The sequence below is a fragment of the Heterocephalus glaber genome, unplaced genomic scaffold, assembly GCF_053883595.1.
Source record: "Heterocephalus glaber isolate CG9 unplaced genomic scaffold, H.glaber_assembly_v1.0 deba00000347, whole genome shotgun sequence".
Taxonomy (NCBI): Eukaryota; Metazoa; Chordata; class Mammalia; order Rodentia; family Bathyergidae; genus Heterocephalus; species Heterocephalus glaber.
In genome coordinates this window covers 22,123,866-22,139,820 of record NW_028258143.1, presented here as the reverse complement: position 1 = coordinate 22,139,820, position 15,955 = coordinate 22,123,866, and the positions used below count along the sequence as shown (strand labels likewise).

The following is a 15,955-nucleotide window of genomic DNA, read 5'->3' as shown; positions in this document are numbered from 1 at the left end:
AGGTGAGTGTGATGGTGCATTGCCTATAACCCCAGCTTCTGAGAGGCTGAGGCAAGAGGATCACCAGTTCAAGCCAGCCTGGGGCTTGCTAAGACCTTGTCTCAAAAGAAAAAATAAAAAGGGTGCTGGGAATACACAGTGTTACCTTGGTTCATGAAAGGTTTTATTTGCAAACAATTTGGTTCGCAAATTAGAAGTGTCTGGCAAAATTTTCTTTTTGTTCTGAATCAAGTGACAAGCATGACCACGGCCATCTTTCCCACACAAACACAAATGTGGCCATCTTTTCCAAAACGGTAGAACAAATTAAGTTTTTGAACTGAGGTTCTACTGTAGTTTATTGTGAAGGGTCTGGGTTCAATCCGAGTACAAAAAAAAAATAAAAACATACTCAAACCCAGCCCTGGGGCAGCTGAGAACCTGCATTGAGGACAATTGTCCCGTGCGACTCTCAGGCTTGGCCAGTTCTGGGACACTATGAACTGGCCCCGCCTCCAGTGCGCAGGGGAGAAGGGCTGAGTCAGAGAGGCCGGGACCCACTCAGGTCAGCACAGCAAAGAAGGAAAGGAGTCCAGGTCTGGTTTTTGACCCAGGGCTCTTGTCACTCTTGAGCAGGAAGGCACCAGAAACTAGATTCCCCACCAGTTGTCTGGCCTCGGCAAGAGTGACCAGTGGAAGGGAGACTGCCTAAGTCGGCAGAGCCAGAAGAGGAAACCTGGTAAGAATGGTAACAGTTAGTACAACAAGTACATCACTGGGCCCTCACAGGGAGCTAACTGTGGCCATCACCTCTAACGTGCTCTGTGAGCTAACTCATGTAATATCACATAGCATGATGAAATAAGTACCACTATTTCATCCACTTTACAGATGACAAAACTGAGGCACAGACATGTCCGAGGTCAGCAGAGCTGAGAAGCAATCAGGAAGTCAGGTAGTCTGGCCTGTTTCTCACTACTAATCTGCTTAGTGTTAGAAGCTCCTATCTATGAGTGCCCTGTGTCGGACATGCGGAAGCACATTATTGATCCACTGTGGTCTCTGCAAAGCAATGCTGTGTATCACTCCCACATTATACATGGGAAGGCCCACTCTGTCTCCTGCAGCCAGAACAAGTGGCTCTCCAACTTAAGAGTGCATCAGGGCTGGGGGTGCAGCTCAGTGGAAGAGTGCATGCCTAGCATGAGGCCCTGGGTTCCACCTGCAGCACCACAAAAATAAGAAAAAAGAGTGGGGGAAAGACTGCATTGGAACCACACAGAAGGTTTCTTTCAACATGGTTGCTGTGTCCCCATTTCCATAGGCTCAGATTCAGCAGGTATGGGGTGGGGCCTGAGAAATAGCATTTCTAGGGGTTGGGGGTTAGTTTAGTGATAGAATCAGGCTTAGCATGCACAAGGCACTGGGTGCCCTAACCAGCACCAAAAACTAGGAGAATTAGTATTTCTAGCAGTTCCCAGGAACTGCTACTGCTGCTAGGGGAGGACCACACGGGGAGCACGTCTGGACCAGCCTGTCCGGCTGCTTGATTTCAGAGATCAGCAAAACGCTGAGATCAAGACCCAGCTCTGAGTCTCACATTCCAGTCTCTGTGACTGTGCCCAAAGCTTAGAGTGAACAGGTTCCCAGCTCTTCGCTGAGGCACACAGAGAGGTTCAGAAATATTTTTGGAAAGAAAACCCATGATGGAGGAGGAAAATATGACAGCATTTGGACAGTTTCAGTGTAAAGCGATGAGAAACATCTGAATCAAATTGCCTTTAAAATTACACTATTTTAAAAATTAGGCCGGGGAAACCTCTGGGCCAAAATGTGTTTTTAAAGATTTACGGCCTCCAAAGTGTTAGCTGAAGAGGCTGGGAAAGAACCACCCTACCAGCTTCTGCCATTGCTCTCAGGAGCTGCTCCCACCAGATGATGAAAGGGACCTTTTCCCAGCCTGCAGTCACAGCCTGCTCTGCTCTGTCCTGGGGCCGCCTCGCCCTGCTCCATCCTACTCTGAAGAGGTGTTTCTGATGCACGCTTGGCTCAGGGAGGTGAAGACTCCCACCTCTACCCCTAGCAGGTCCAGCTTTGTGGACTCTTAAGTGAGATCAAGCAACGGAGGCCGTCCAAGTCAGGGGACTTGGCAAATATGTCATGGCCTCATACCCGAAAGACCAGACTGTCCAAAAGGAGCAGGAGCTGCTACCCCTGGCATCAATGAGGGAACAGCGTGGTGACATAAGGGAGACTTTTCCTGGCTGACACTCCAGAGGATAGCAGGTCTGGGTCCAAATTAGGATCCCAATCACTCCCAAACAATCTAATTTAAAGATCTAAAAGCAAAAGGGCGTAGGGGTGTAGTTCAGTGGTAGAGCGCTTGTCTAGCAGGCAAGAGGCTCTGGGTTCCATACTCACCACCATAAAAATTTTTTAATTAATAAAAGCAAATATAGTCATCCTTCTGTTTCCAATCTGTATCATCAGATTTAACCAACAGCAGACAGAAAATATCTAAAGGGGAGTGGGAAGTTGCATCTGTATTAAACATGCAGACATTTTCTTGTCATTGTTTCCTAAACAACACAGTATAAAAAACATCTATATAGCATTTATATTGTATCAGGTATTATAAGTAATCCGAAGATGATTTAAAGTATATGAAAGAATGTGCATAGGTCATATACAAATATTGCCCCATTTTATCTAAGGGACTTGAGCTTCTTTAAGACTTTGGTGTCCTCAGGGGTCAGTCCTGGAAGTATTCGCCCATAGGTACTGAGGAACCACTCCACATGAAAGAGATTCACTATATAGAAAGCAGGAGCCCCACACCTGTACCCAGCGATCTACTGAAGCAGCTGGTGTCCTTGGGCAAGTCCCATTTCCACCTGGCCCTCAGGCTCAGCTACAGAAATGGTAGCTGTAGAAGGGGTGGCTCTGCCTACTCATGGATCAGAGCTCCCGCCTGGCTTTCCAAGCTTTGCCATCGGAACGCCAACCTCCCACCCAGGACCCTACTGCTCTTTCTCATTGCTCGCAGGGCTTGTCATCAGCTTTGCCCTGCTCTGTTCACTTCATATTAGCATATAAGCATGTCCCCCCTTGAGTTATGAAGTCTTGGTAAATAGTTTTAATGATACCTAACATCCGATTCCACAGGTTCTACGTAGTTTGTTTAATCAATCCCCTATCACTGAATAGTCAGACTAGTTCTAACTTTTCGAAGATATAAATAATGCTGAAATGAAGTCTTCCTGCCTGAAGGTATGTTCCTTGTTAGAGCAAGTCAAGTCATACAACCCTAGGGGTGGAAACAGAAACACCAAGAACTGGTGACAGCCAGGGGTAGGGGAGGTTGGTCAGCCCAGAACACAGTGTGTCCCTGCTGCATGGTTCTTCCCCGGACCTTTGTGCAGCCATGCCACTCCACCCACTGGCCAGGCCTGACCACGTGCCTACAGGCCAAGTGCTCACTCCTCTGGGGCTGGGCAAAGCTGCTGGCTTCATAGGGATGCCTCCTGGCCCCCACTCTGTGCCAGTCTCACGCTTTTCCTGCACCACTAGGTCCACAAGAGACCCTCAGTGCCCCTCCTGCTAGGCCCAGCACCAGATGTTGAGAGCAAAGCCAAGCACAAGGGTGTCCCCTCTGCCAAGGGGGTCCCACATCAGCTACCGGCTACCACCTGGCACGTGCTCCCATACATTCACTCACCTCGCCTGTTGACAGGGTATGTTCCTGAGAGCAGGCCCATGTCAGAGGCTCTGCTGAGCTGTCTGAGCCTCAAGTGTGCTGAGTGCACCAAGGGTCTTGCCCACAGCATCTCTGCCACCATTCAGTGAGATTTAAGGAAGACTGAGGTCCCAAGAGCTTAAAGTCTGTGGATAACGTCCATCAAATCCCCTCACAGCACAGATCAGAAAAGCCAGAGCCCAGACAGCGCCCCTGGGCTACACCACTGGGCCTCCCCACTCCACCCCCAAGTCCAGGCACCACAGTCCACCAGCACAGAGGACCCGTCCCCTAGTGCCCACTTTGTTCCAAGTGCAAACAGCAGCTCTTCTCGGACTCCAGGAGGGTCTTTCCCAGGTAAGCCGCCCAAAAACGTGCAGAGAGCAGAGATGGAGATGACGCTCTGGGTCCCTGTGACTGTCCCCCGCACATGCACCTGGCCCTCGGGCTGTAGGCCCCTTGCCCACGGAAGTCATGTCCACTCTATGCTGAACCTCATCAGCCAAGCTCCCCTGGGCCAGGACCAAGAGGACAGTGGACCTGCACAGGTGGACAGGGAGGCCATCCCGGGGCAGGCAGAGTGGGGGAAGTACATGCGTCTCTGGAGCTGCAGTGTTCCAAGTTTTAGGGCCAGCAACAGAGAATCCCTCAAGCACTTGTTTCTAACCCAACAGTGATAACCAGGTCTGATTGCTAGAGGGCCTGCCCCACCTGCATCCTAATTCCTATCTAATGACTGCCTTAGTCTGTCCTCTGTTGTTGTAAATGGCACTGCATGCTTGGAAGAAAGCCAGAGATACACAGAGGCCCTGCTCCTGGGAGCTCACTGGGCCTCCAAGAATCAGGCAGAGGGACAAATGAGGTGTCACCATAGGCTGGGTAGGCCAAACCCAGGGACCCAGGGGAGAACTAATGGCAGAGCCAGCACTCCACTGGGCCACACCCAGTCTCCACTCCTCTGGCCCTGTGTGGGTGGACTGCCTCGGACTCAGCTCCTCCCACACCATGCAGTAGTTCTGCCCCCACCCCACCCCTACTTTCCACACCCCCACTGCAGTCCCTCCCCACAGATGCCAGGCCAGAAGAGCACCGTACAGGGGGAACCAGGGTCTCAGGGCCTCCTCCAGGCCAAGGGGCCAGATGCCCACCTCCCCGAGGCACCCGAATGTTGTCCTCAGATCTCCCTCCCTGGGTCCGGGGCAACTTCTAAATAATGACCTCTGATTTAGAATCACGGGAAAAATAAAAATAAATATAGTAACAAGGACCTGGAGGTCCTCAAATCCACGCTTAGAAACAACTCCACGCCCTCAGAGGGTCTTTCCATTTCCCTGGGCTTCCTATGCCCTTTGTAGCCCACAGGCTGTGCCAGAGACAAATGCACAAGCTCAGCCCCACTCCGCCTTGGCCAGTCAGGGTGTGCACTTTAACAAGCTCCCGCGATTGTGCACGCATCAAAGTGAGCGAAGGCTCTGAGCAGTGCTCCCGGCGGCAAGAGCAACAGGGCATGACTAAATGCGCTTGAATAAAAGAGCAAAGAAAAGAAATCTCAGTCTCTCCACTCCTCAGAGACAGAAATAGTTCTGTGGCCTCCAGATGGACTGCACAGTCACAAGGGGAGGTCTCGCCTTCCCGCCAAACTTTCCCAACGGGATGCTGGCACGGGCCAGTGGAAACCAGAGAGTATTTCTCTTTGGGGCAGTAAAATGAGAGGCTGTGGCTCGTGGAGTCCCTTCTGTTATAATTAAGTTGGCCAGAAATTCACCTAAGATACTAAATTCCATACCTGACCCTCTAATTACAGCTAGAAGGCATCAGGAGACAATTACTTTCCAAAATAGTCCTCCACAAGCAAGAGGCAAGAAGCTCTCTGGGCACAACTCAAATGTGCCAGCTGAATGCGCCCAGGGTCACCCAGCAGCTTCTCCTCCCTCCCCCTCCCTGTGCTCAGGCCCCACCCACCAGAATCTGAGATGCCTCAGTCCTCAGGCTTTGGGGTGGCCAGACCTCCAAGGAAAGCTGCCAGCGACTGTCACTCAGCCCGGGATTCCAGGGAGCAGGGGTGCCCTGCTCGCTGCCCTCCATAAACCCAGCATGTGTCCCTGATGACAGGGCCACCACTCTCGTTAAATCCTTACGGGCTAATGAAAAACACCCCTGCTGCTCACAGAGCGTAAAACAGAAAGTACCTCCTTGGGCAGCCACGGCGGCCGCCGCGGCCACCGCGAGAGGACAGGCCTTTTTACCCGGGTCGGGGAAAGCGCTGCCCTCCAGGATCCCGCTTTTGGCTTCTTTCTTGTCCAAGGCAGTGGCTGGGCCAGACGTCTCCATCTCAGCCGCTCATAGTCCTGGGTGGCAACCCTGAAGGAGAGGACAAAGACGTTCACTAACACTGCACCCCAACCAGCAGGCAGGCACTGACCCAGATTCCTGCTGCCACTCGCTTCTCCAGCCACCAGCTTCCTCCTCGCTCTTATAATTGGGAAGGAGTGCTTAATTACTTTTGAGAATTATTCATCCTCAGATTCATCTGGTCTGCTGAACAACCACATGGACAACAGCAGAATATTTTTATTGTCTTTTACTCAGATTTTGAAAAATCTAAGCAACAAGTTCCTACTGGTGTGAGTGATCAGAACTACATGAGAAATGATATCAGAAAGAGTAACTTCCAACTTAGAATCAGAGGAAATAAAAGTAAATATAATTACAACCACCTAGAAGATTTCAAAGAAAGGTGACAGACAGCCATCTAGGACCACCCTGCCCACCGAAATCCATCTTTCAATTATTGAGCTGGAAGCTCATTCATTCACTTATTCCCCTACTCATGCCACACATTTGCATTGCTTATTGACTCATATGCACTCAGTCAAAGTATTTTTTAAGTTCCTTTTTAAGCATCCCACATCACCCCTGGTGTAATACATGGAGTTTGCAGTCTACTTGGGAGACAAATAAATAAGGGAGAAAATAAATGTAGGTTTATTTCAGTTCGTAGGAGGCAGCATGAATGGGAAAGCAGAGTAGCTGGGTAGAGAGCAGGAGGGGCAAACGGACAGTACTGATCTAGGGCCAGGAGACCCGGGGAGCCACTGAAGTTCTAAGGGAGCTCCCTGGCCAGTGAGCAGTGCAGCACTGCAGAGTTTTGAGTGGAGGAGTTACAAGCTGTGACCCATGATGTAAAGGATTGCTTTCCCGGCCCACGAAAAGCAGACAGTGGGGTGGGGCAGGCCAGGCAGCGCTCCTACACCAACCCACAGAGCCCCAACAACAGTGGTCCAGGTGGAAGTGGTGGCAGTGCAGCTGGTGGGATGTGGCCCCATCTGGCAGAGCAGACAGGCCTTGCTGTGGACTAAATGTGTGGAGTGGGAAAGGGGGCATTGTGGTTAAGCCTGGGGCACCCAGCTGGACGCAGGGCACCGACTCCAGCTGGGTGACATCTGAAGCATCTCTGTAAGGTGCTTCGTCACTTTCACATGCTGCTATCTGTATCAAATACTACAGAATAGAATATGGAAGTCAAAAGTTTTAAAAGGAGGGTGTGTCCCAGAGGACTCCAGCTGAGCATCAGGGTGGATGAATGGTGGTAGCATTTACAAAGATTGAGAGGGGCTGGGGCTGTAGTTCAGTGCGACAGCACTTGCCTAGCATGTTCAGACCCTGGGTTCAAGCTTCAGTACCACCAAAAAGAGAGAGCAGAACAGGGGAGGAGCAGTTTGGGGGACAGAAATCAGAAGCTCGGTTGGGTCACGTGAGATTCAAGGTGCCTACTGAGACCTGCAGTGTAGACTGTTGGGAACTCAAATCTGGAGCCCCAGGAGGAGTCATGGGCCAAGAGGGAATAAGGCAGACACTGGCCAAGACAGCCCTTACAGTGGAAGAGGAAGCTCCAGTACAGAGACACAAGAGGTGCCAGCCCAGAAGAGAAAGCAGAATGGCTGGGAGCTGTGAAGGAGGAAGAGGGAAAAACCACAGGAGAGCATGGGGTGCTGGAAGTCAACCCAGGAAGGATGTGTTCAGGAGGAGGAGCAATAGGCTCCATCACCTCCCAGTGAGAGACCAAGATGGGCCTGAGGCCGAGCTGTTTCAACTGCACAGTGGTAACCAGAACCAGAGTGGGAATCCCAGGGTGGCAAGATTGGTGGGTGGGAACCCCCTACCAAAGGCTGAGCAAATGCCTCGGCACTATCTGGGACTGCACTTGCACACGCTGTGGTCATGCATGTGTCCTGTTTGCTGAGGCTGCACAAGGAGGAGACTTTGCTGGGTAGCTGCACATTCACTCACTAAATTTCTTTTAAGAAGTACTGAGGATCAAATCCAGGGCCTTATGCTAGCTAGGCAGGTCCTCTACTACTGATCCACACCCCTAGAGCTCCCTCTTGTTTCAAGACAGAATTTGTTAAATTGCCCAAAGTGACTTTGATCCTCCTGCCTCAGCCTCCCAAGTATCTGGGGTTAGGTGTGAGCCACCACACCGAGCTTCAGTAACTAACTCTTCATTAAGGGCTCAGAGCACTTTAACAGAGGTTCCATGGAGCCCTCTCACCCCTTCCACTGTGTTCGGATGCAACCATGGTCTCATCAGTAAGGAAAGGGCACTGAATCTTCAGGATCCTCAGTCTCTGATTTCCTGACCTCTAGGACCATGAGTAATAACCTTGTGCTCCTCCTACACTGCCCAGCCTCCAGTGCTCTGTTCCAGCAGCCTAAACTGATGAAAGCTCAGTAGCATCAGCTCCCTGTGCCAGCATCCTGCCCTGTTAAGTGGCAAAGCGGATGTTGTTCCCAATTCTTGCCCAGGAAGGAGCTGAGGCTCCCACGGGGAAGTAAACTGCCCAAAGCCACTTCCTACGGAGTGAGAAGGGACAGGTCACCACTCCAGTCCTCTGCCAAAATGCCACCTGAGGCCTCAGGGCATGGTCACAAGAACAGGGCTACAGAGTGTGCTCAAGAAAGAAAGGAAATCACTCTCGTTCCCAGGACCCAGGCTGTGGCAGCTTAACTCTGGCCAGGGTGAGCAGCTGTGCACACAGAAGCCCTGGGCTCTAGCCCCCTGGGGGCTGACCGGTAGCAGGTGCCCACCGTGCCCCTGGTCTCACCTTCCATAGAGTGGCTGCTGCCCTCCCCTAGGCACCCCTCCCCGGAGAGGAAGACAGGAGACGAGCCAAGAGTCTGTGTAAATCACAGGAATTAGCGGGATTAGCACAATTTCGGGGTAAACACCAGGCGCCCAGGGTCCCAGGCAGCCATTTTCACTCCTTGCAGCTCCTCTGAGGCAGCCTCAGCCAGCAGCCCCACCTGGGCCCCAGAGGCCACCTGGGGACAGTGGGGAGGGGTTGGATCCAGTTCCCAGACCTCAGCAGGGGACCTGGTGGTCTGTCCTGGAACAATTCCCATGGCTCCATGAAAACTCCAACACAAGGCCCTGGGAGCCACAGGCTTCCCAGGAGGAAGGTCAACAGCTTCTCTTTACTGATGGTTACACAGCCCTGCACCTGGCATCAGCCAGACAACTTGAAAAAGCAATTGCAGCCGCACTCCTCAGGATTCTGCTGAGCCACAGGGCCAGACCTGGGGCTGGGAGGAGCTCCCTTTCCAGTGAGACACTGCATCCAGGTCACCTACCCCAGGGGCCTCAGCAGGGGCGCTGGCAGCACCAAGAAGCTCTAGGCCAGTTCCTAGGACCTCCCTGGAGACCATCTGCAGGTCTGGATGAATAGTTAGGTCACAAAAAGCTCTGTGTTTCTGATGCACAAGTGAGAGGAGAAACTGAACAGGGTGCTCATAAGGGTCTTGTCATTCCCAAATAGTGTACAAGTTCCACTTAAGACTGCACAACCGAACCAGGAAAGACATTTTTACCTTCACTAACTTCAACTGGAAGTTGGTGTTTCTTTCGGGAATGAAATTGGGTAATAAACCACAGGGCCTGTGAGCCTGCCATCCTGCATGTCCATAGAACCTAGAGCATCATCTGAGCTCACCTCAGCTGCCCATCTACGGTAGCACTGACCTTGCACTGATGTATCAGTAAAGAAGCACATGCTTTACTACATCACATATATGGAGCCTTTGACATTTTAGTAGTTGCATTCAATGCAATTGTTTTGTTTTATAATCCTGTGCATTTTATTCTATGCATTTACAGCATTATTCTATAATAATAATTATACCAGGTTACTAAGGGGCCCATGGCACAGAACAGGTTAAGAACTGAGCTACAGGACTGGCTTGAAGAATAAATTAATAATCAGAGCAGAATGAGAGAATCACCCTGAAACCTGAAATCCCAGACAACTCCTGCCACCTGGCTGCTTTGAACTCTCCAGGCGAGTGAGTCACAGGAATTAGAGCGCTCTTCCCCGGGTGAAATCAATCTCCAGGAGAGAGACAAGACCTCTTCTCCCAGTGATCACAGTTATTGCAGCCATGGTGTTCTCAACTCCTGTCTGATCTCAGCCAAGCAGCAGGCGTGCCCAAGCCACATGCAGGAGCACACACACACGCCCATAGGCTCACACTCACACAGCACACCCTCTTGGTGCCTGCCGTGTGTGAACCATACACAGCATGTACATACATTCACACACAAACGTGTATACACCCAGACCTCATATACATATATCATATCACACAGCCCCACGCATCTATAAGGTTACAGGTGTAAATGTGGTCACATGCACCACACACACAGACTCGGCCACACATATGTGCATGTACAGCCTACATATAGTCAAACGCAGACATACATGCATACCACATGTACGCACACAGATCTGGACAACACACACGCTAGATCTAATAACAACCCCCTGGCTTGATCGCCGACTTATTTTTAAGATCAAATGAGACAAAATATGTGAAAGGCCCTAAAGCAGAGAGTAGGTAGCAACACCGATAAAGGCTCAGAATAATTATCCCATCATTATCACAAAAAGGAGAGCAGGGACTCAGCTCGGACTGGGGCCCCTGAGGCTCTGAGGACTTGTCCTATGCTGGGTTGTCCTGTGCCCTCCTCACATGGACCAGCACCCAAGCACCAGTTGTTTTATCTCTCGACACATCCAGGTTCCCCATCAGGAAAATGATCATCCGTAAGGTGCTAAGGAACATGAATCAGGCACCACATCACAAAGGCCAGCAACATGAGAGCAAATGGGGCTCTGACTCCCCACTTTGGGAGCACTGGGAAGCCAGGTGTGGGCTTCAATCCTACTGTCCCACCCATGCTGAAGGGAAGAAGAATGAGGAAAGTGAGGATACCCCAGGACTACACCAAGCTAGGGACACTCTGCTTCATGGCTGGCAGCAAAATAGTCCTATTTTTAATTAGGATGCATTCAGTTCTCCCAGACAGAGGCATGAGTGCCAGGGTAGCCTGCATCTGCTGTGTGTCTGTGGCCATGTTGCCCCTCTCTGAGCCTTAGTTTGTGCCTCTCTAACACAGAGCATCCTCATTCCCTCTCAGAGTGGCTAAAGGGACTGCTGGCCTTCCAAAACACTTATTACACATACTACAGAAGCTGCTCCACGTGGAGTCTAGACTAGAGTTGGTGGGGCCAGGAGACACTTGCAGGTGGGCAACATTTAAGCCAAGATTGCCTTCCCACAGGGGACCAGGGCACACTCCAGGCATTTTCAGGCTGTTCTGCCTACAGGAACTCCAGCCATGGCTGCATCTGTTTCTGCTCACCTATCTGTTCCTACAGAGATAGAAGCCTGCACTGTGCTGTGAGGGGATGTACAGGGCAACAGTTCTGGTAGCCCAAGGGGAGCCTCAATAAGAATAATAAGTTATCTTAGAACTTATCAGTTAATAAGATAAACTGATGTCCACCCACAGCTGCCCAGGGGTGGGGCAGCTGTGGAAGTCCTCACCCTGTCTTCTCCTCCTCTGGCCTCCCAGTGCTGGAAGGGAAACCACAGTTCCCACATGGACTGGCCACTCTTCCACCTTCCCTGTGAGTTTTCTTCAGCCCTCTATGTCCTTCCTTGGTCCTTGGGGAAGGGGATACACTTGGGAGAAATGAGACCCTACAAAAGATACTTGGGATGCTGGACGGCTCAGCTGTAGAAGGATCTACCACTTTAACCTGACACAACATTCTGCCACCTTAATCTGAACTCCCCAGGGACAGTGAGGGGAATGCACACCCTAGCAAGGTCCTGGGGCAATACAATCTTGGCCATGCATGTGAGGTGCCAGGACATGGCAGCTGCTCCTTCCTTTCCTACCTTTTTTTTTTTTGGTACCGGGGATCGAACTCGGGTCCTTGTGCTTTTGAGGCAGGCGGCAGAACCACTGAGCTAAATCCCTGGCCTAGCTGCTCCTTCCTTATCCAATGCAGACCTTGCCTCTAGAGGTCTTGGCACATGCACTGCTGCCCAGCCTGGTGCCCACTGGGAGGTGAGGACAACAAAGGAGAAAGTACTTTTCAGAAACTCTCATGGTCCACTGAGTAGGACCCTTGTTCCTATGTGACTCAGAGGAAGAAGGGTACCCTGGACCTGCCACATCCTTCTTTGGTGGGAGAGAGCTTTATGATCAGAAAGGGAACAAACAAAGCTTTCAATCATGCACATGGCTCCTGAGCCCAGAGAGCTCCTGCCATCGTGTGATCTCACCACTCACCCTGCTACCCATACAAGGCCAATATCAGCATCTTCAACCAAACAGAAGCACAGAGGTTAAGTAACCTCCCCAAAGCCACACGGCCAAGACATGGCAGTTCTGGTAGCCTCATGTGGGCTTCTTGGATTCTACTTTTCTACGTTTTCCATCATGGTTGAATTCTTTGGATATGAAGATACCTGCCATGTGCAAGCATTACAGTGGTGTCCAAAGGGAGAGGAGAGCACAGGTGCTGCTCTGTTCAGCCTGACGCATTTGCAGAGTTTATGGAAGTGTAAGGCAGTCCATGCTAAAAGTAGCAGAGAGATCATGCTCATGGGTGCTCAACAAAGAAGCTCTACGGACTGGGAAGATCAGAGGGGCTTCCTGATGTCCTTGGATTTGCTCCTGGCTGCAAAGTGGAAATGAAAAGGCCTTGAACTTGGCCTGCAGAGGCAAAGGGAAGACTCCAGGACAAGGGAGGGCATGATTGAAGGCAACGAGACAACCATGGCACATTCTGGGACAAGAGAAAAAGGTAGGAGAGCATTCTCAAAGAGATGAAGCATCAGATCAACCAGGAGAAAGGGGACTGCAGGGCCGTCAGGGTCTCTGGGAAGGACAGGCTGGGAGAAGACTGCTGTTTAGGAAGGATATGGAGGCACCTCTGGCCAGCCTCCCTACCTGTTCCCTGAGCCCAGGGGCCTGCAAGTCAGCTAGGACCAAAGCCTCAGCTCCCAGCATGGCCAGAAGCAGGCACCATGCAAAACTCACTCCCCAGCAGGTGCACCTGCTTCTTTATCGCTGCTTAAATTTATTTTCCCAAGTACAAAAGCTCCCTAATTTGCCCAGCCCCTGAGCTTACTGATGTTCAGGAAAACAGCTAATTAACCCTAATTCACTAGCTTGCTGGGCCGGGACCGATGGGAAAGACAGGCCCCTATGCACAGCCAGCCTCAAACCTGACAGATGGGGATCAGGAGGGCTTTCTTCTTCCAGGAGCTATGGGTAAGACCTGCTTTGAGGCTGTTGCTTGGGAAGGTATCTCAACTTACATGTATTTTTTACTTGGGTTCATCCCCTGAAAACACCATGCCAGCTCTACCTCCCCATTCTTCTCTGCCCAGAGCATCACCCTCTCTGCTCCATCAAGGACACCATGTTGTAAATCCCATGAACCCAAGTCCTTCCTACCCAGGGTGCCAGGTGTAGCCAACCAACCTCTTTGTGCTTTAATGAAGACTTTTACACCACTCCCTGCAAAGAGCCACAGGTGGCGCCTCCACAGGGAAGCAGAGTAAAGATGCCAGGCAAAGAACACCCATGTGGACAAGAATCTACTCCCAAGGCTGGTTTCCTTATCTGTAAAATGGGCATGAACGGCACACACACTTCATGTGCCTGGTACACACAGGGCATTATCACTGCAGGCTGAACAGCAGCCCACTGGCCCCAAGGGCAGTAAGGCCTCTTCTGGGCACTGTGCCCCCAGCAGCAGGCTCTGCTGGAGACTGGACCGCTTTCTACACCCACCCAGAGCTGGTGGCTCCAGGGTCTGCTGCTGAAAGGGTCGGGGTGGCAGCCCATGACATGCCCATCATACTGGATTCCAAACTCCTACCAGCAGACCCCTTCCTCCCGGGAGAGCCCAGAAGCCCAGGAGCTCCTTGGCACTCCCCATCTTCAAAGGCTTGGGACATGTTCTGAGACCAGGTATGCAGGCGGACAAGGGGTCCACTGTGTGGCCCGCCTGCCAGACCCAGATATTTTAACAGCTGTATTGTGTATTTCTGAGGCATGATTCCTGAGCCCAGAGGAAAAATAAGCACGGCCTCTGGCCCGAGGAGGAAAAACAGAGTGCCCAGGGCAGGCCGCAGGCAGGGAGAAAGGCCTCTGTAGGAGTGCAAAACTGTGAGGATGCCAGAACTCCCAGAACAGGCCAGCATGAGGAGCTGGGCACCAAGCCCCCTGCCAAGGCCAAAGGTGGGCACAGGGGAAGCACCAAGTGGTGGTTAGCGAGAAAATGCCCAAGGTACACTCAGAAAATGGAAAAAGCAGCAGCAAGGGGTGCCCAGAATAAGGTCCAGTCCTGGTCATGGCCATAAGGCCCCGTCTTCCCAGGCTCACTGCCCCACCCCATCCTAATGACCCTTGCCCCCAGACACCTCAGGGAGACAGACACTCCCTGCTGACATCCCAGGCTTGGGGTCTGTTTCCATAACCCATGACTCCTACAGCCTACCTGTTTTTGTTTATGTCCGTCCTGATGCACACTCCATGCACAGGCTCAAGCCAGCATCTGATGACAGACCCAGAGACTAACATAATCCACAAATATTCTCAAGGCAATTACAGCAGCAAGAATCCTTCTCTCCTCCTAACCTCCCCTCAGGCCTCAATTCCCACAAGGTGAGGGTGGTGGGCAACTTCCAGCTTCTATGACCTGTGAGCACTCTCTGGGAAGAGCTGAGTTGAGGACAACATCAGGCTTTCTGAGGTTAGGAAAGGTGCAATAATCAACCCATAATGTCTGCCACAGGAGATGCAGTAATCAACTCATAATGTCTGCTGTGGGCAGTGTTGCCAGGGTACCAAATTAAGAATGACTTGGGAGAGGAATGCTTTCATTCCTTAAATTCTAATCTCCTTGAGAGCAAAACTTTGCTATGCATAGTGCTCAGCACTGACTCCATCTGTTTGCTGAGTACCTGCTGTGCTCTAGGGAACACAGTTGATTCTCAAGATAAACAAATGAATGCTATCACTCAAAAGGCAAGCGGGTTTTTGAACCATTATACAATCAAAGGTATATTTTCTCCTGGTGGACTGTAGACTGGGGAATGGTATTTGGGGGTCAGGGGCATGGTACAGGTGGCTTGTTTATGCTCTTAGGATCAGAGCCCAAACCAAAGTCCTTTGAGGAGCAAGGAGAGCCAGGCCTTCCTTCAAGGGGCATGGAAGAAGGCTAGGGGATGTGCACAGACCCAGGGCAAATCTCACTTTTCCCAACACTTTAGCCCAAGGAACACCAAGTCACAAAGGCTTTCCTAAGAAAGGAGCTGGAACATCCCAGGGCCCTGCCTGGCTGGCAGCAGTTCTTGGCTGACTGCAAAGAGAGAACCTTCCCCGATGCCCACCAGCTAACATGTAGGACCTAGGGATGGGCTCAGGGACTTATGGACCCTACCTGGGACCTAAGGAGAACTATGGCTGGATCCCCAAGCTTTAACCTCAAAGGAGACACTCCTGGAGCCAAAACTTCCAGCTTCCTCCATCTGACCCTGGAGTCTAGCACCGGGAAAGGCCTCCTGGAGTCATCTCATCCAGCCTGTCACCAGGGCAGCTCAATTCTGCAAAAGGGCTGCCACAGACAACTGACCTAGTTTATAGCACAGTCAGCTGTTAACCACATCATTCCCTCTCCTGACTGGCTGTGCAACTCTGGGTAGGTTTCCCCCCACTTTTGGGCTCAGTGCCCCATCTGTGAGATAGACAGGCTGGATGTCCAGGAAGCAGAATGTCATCCACAATAGGGTGAAAACAAGAATTTTGGCCTGTGGCAGGGTGCAGATGAGATCCAAGCCACCTGCATTCAGAAACCAGTAACTGTGTGCCAGGCACCA

General features: G+C 51.4%; 1 protein-coding gene across 2 annotated transcripts in view; it reads right to left on the bottom strand.

Annotated features, from left to right (window-relative positions):
• The window catches only part of Gli2 (GLI family zinc finger 2), a 222,391-nt gene that overhangs the window by 162,876 nt on the left and 43,560 nt on the right, over positions 1-15,955 (bottom strand). For both annotated transcript variants that reach the window (XM_021236521.2, XM_021236524.2), the window contains exon 2: positions 5,905-6,076. In XM_021236521.2, coding sequence (XP_021092180.2) covers positions 5,905-6,046 — 142 coding nt within the window. In that variant the 5' untranslated portion in view covers positions 6,047-6,076. The remainder of the gene's footprint in view (positions 1-5,904; positions 6,077-15,955) is intronic.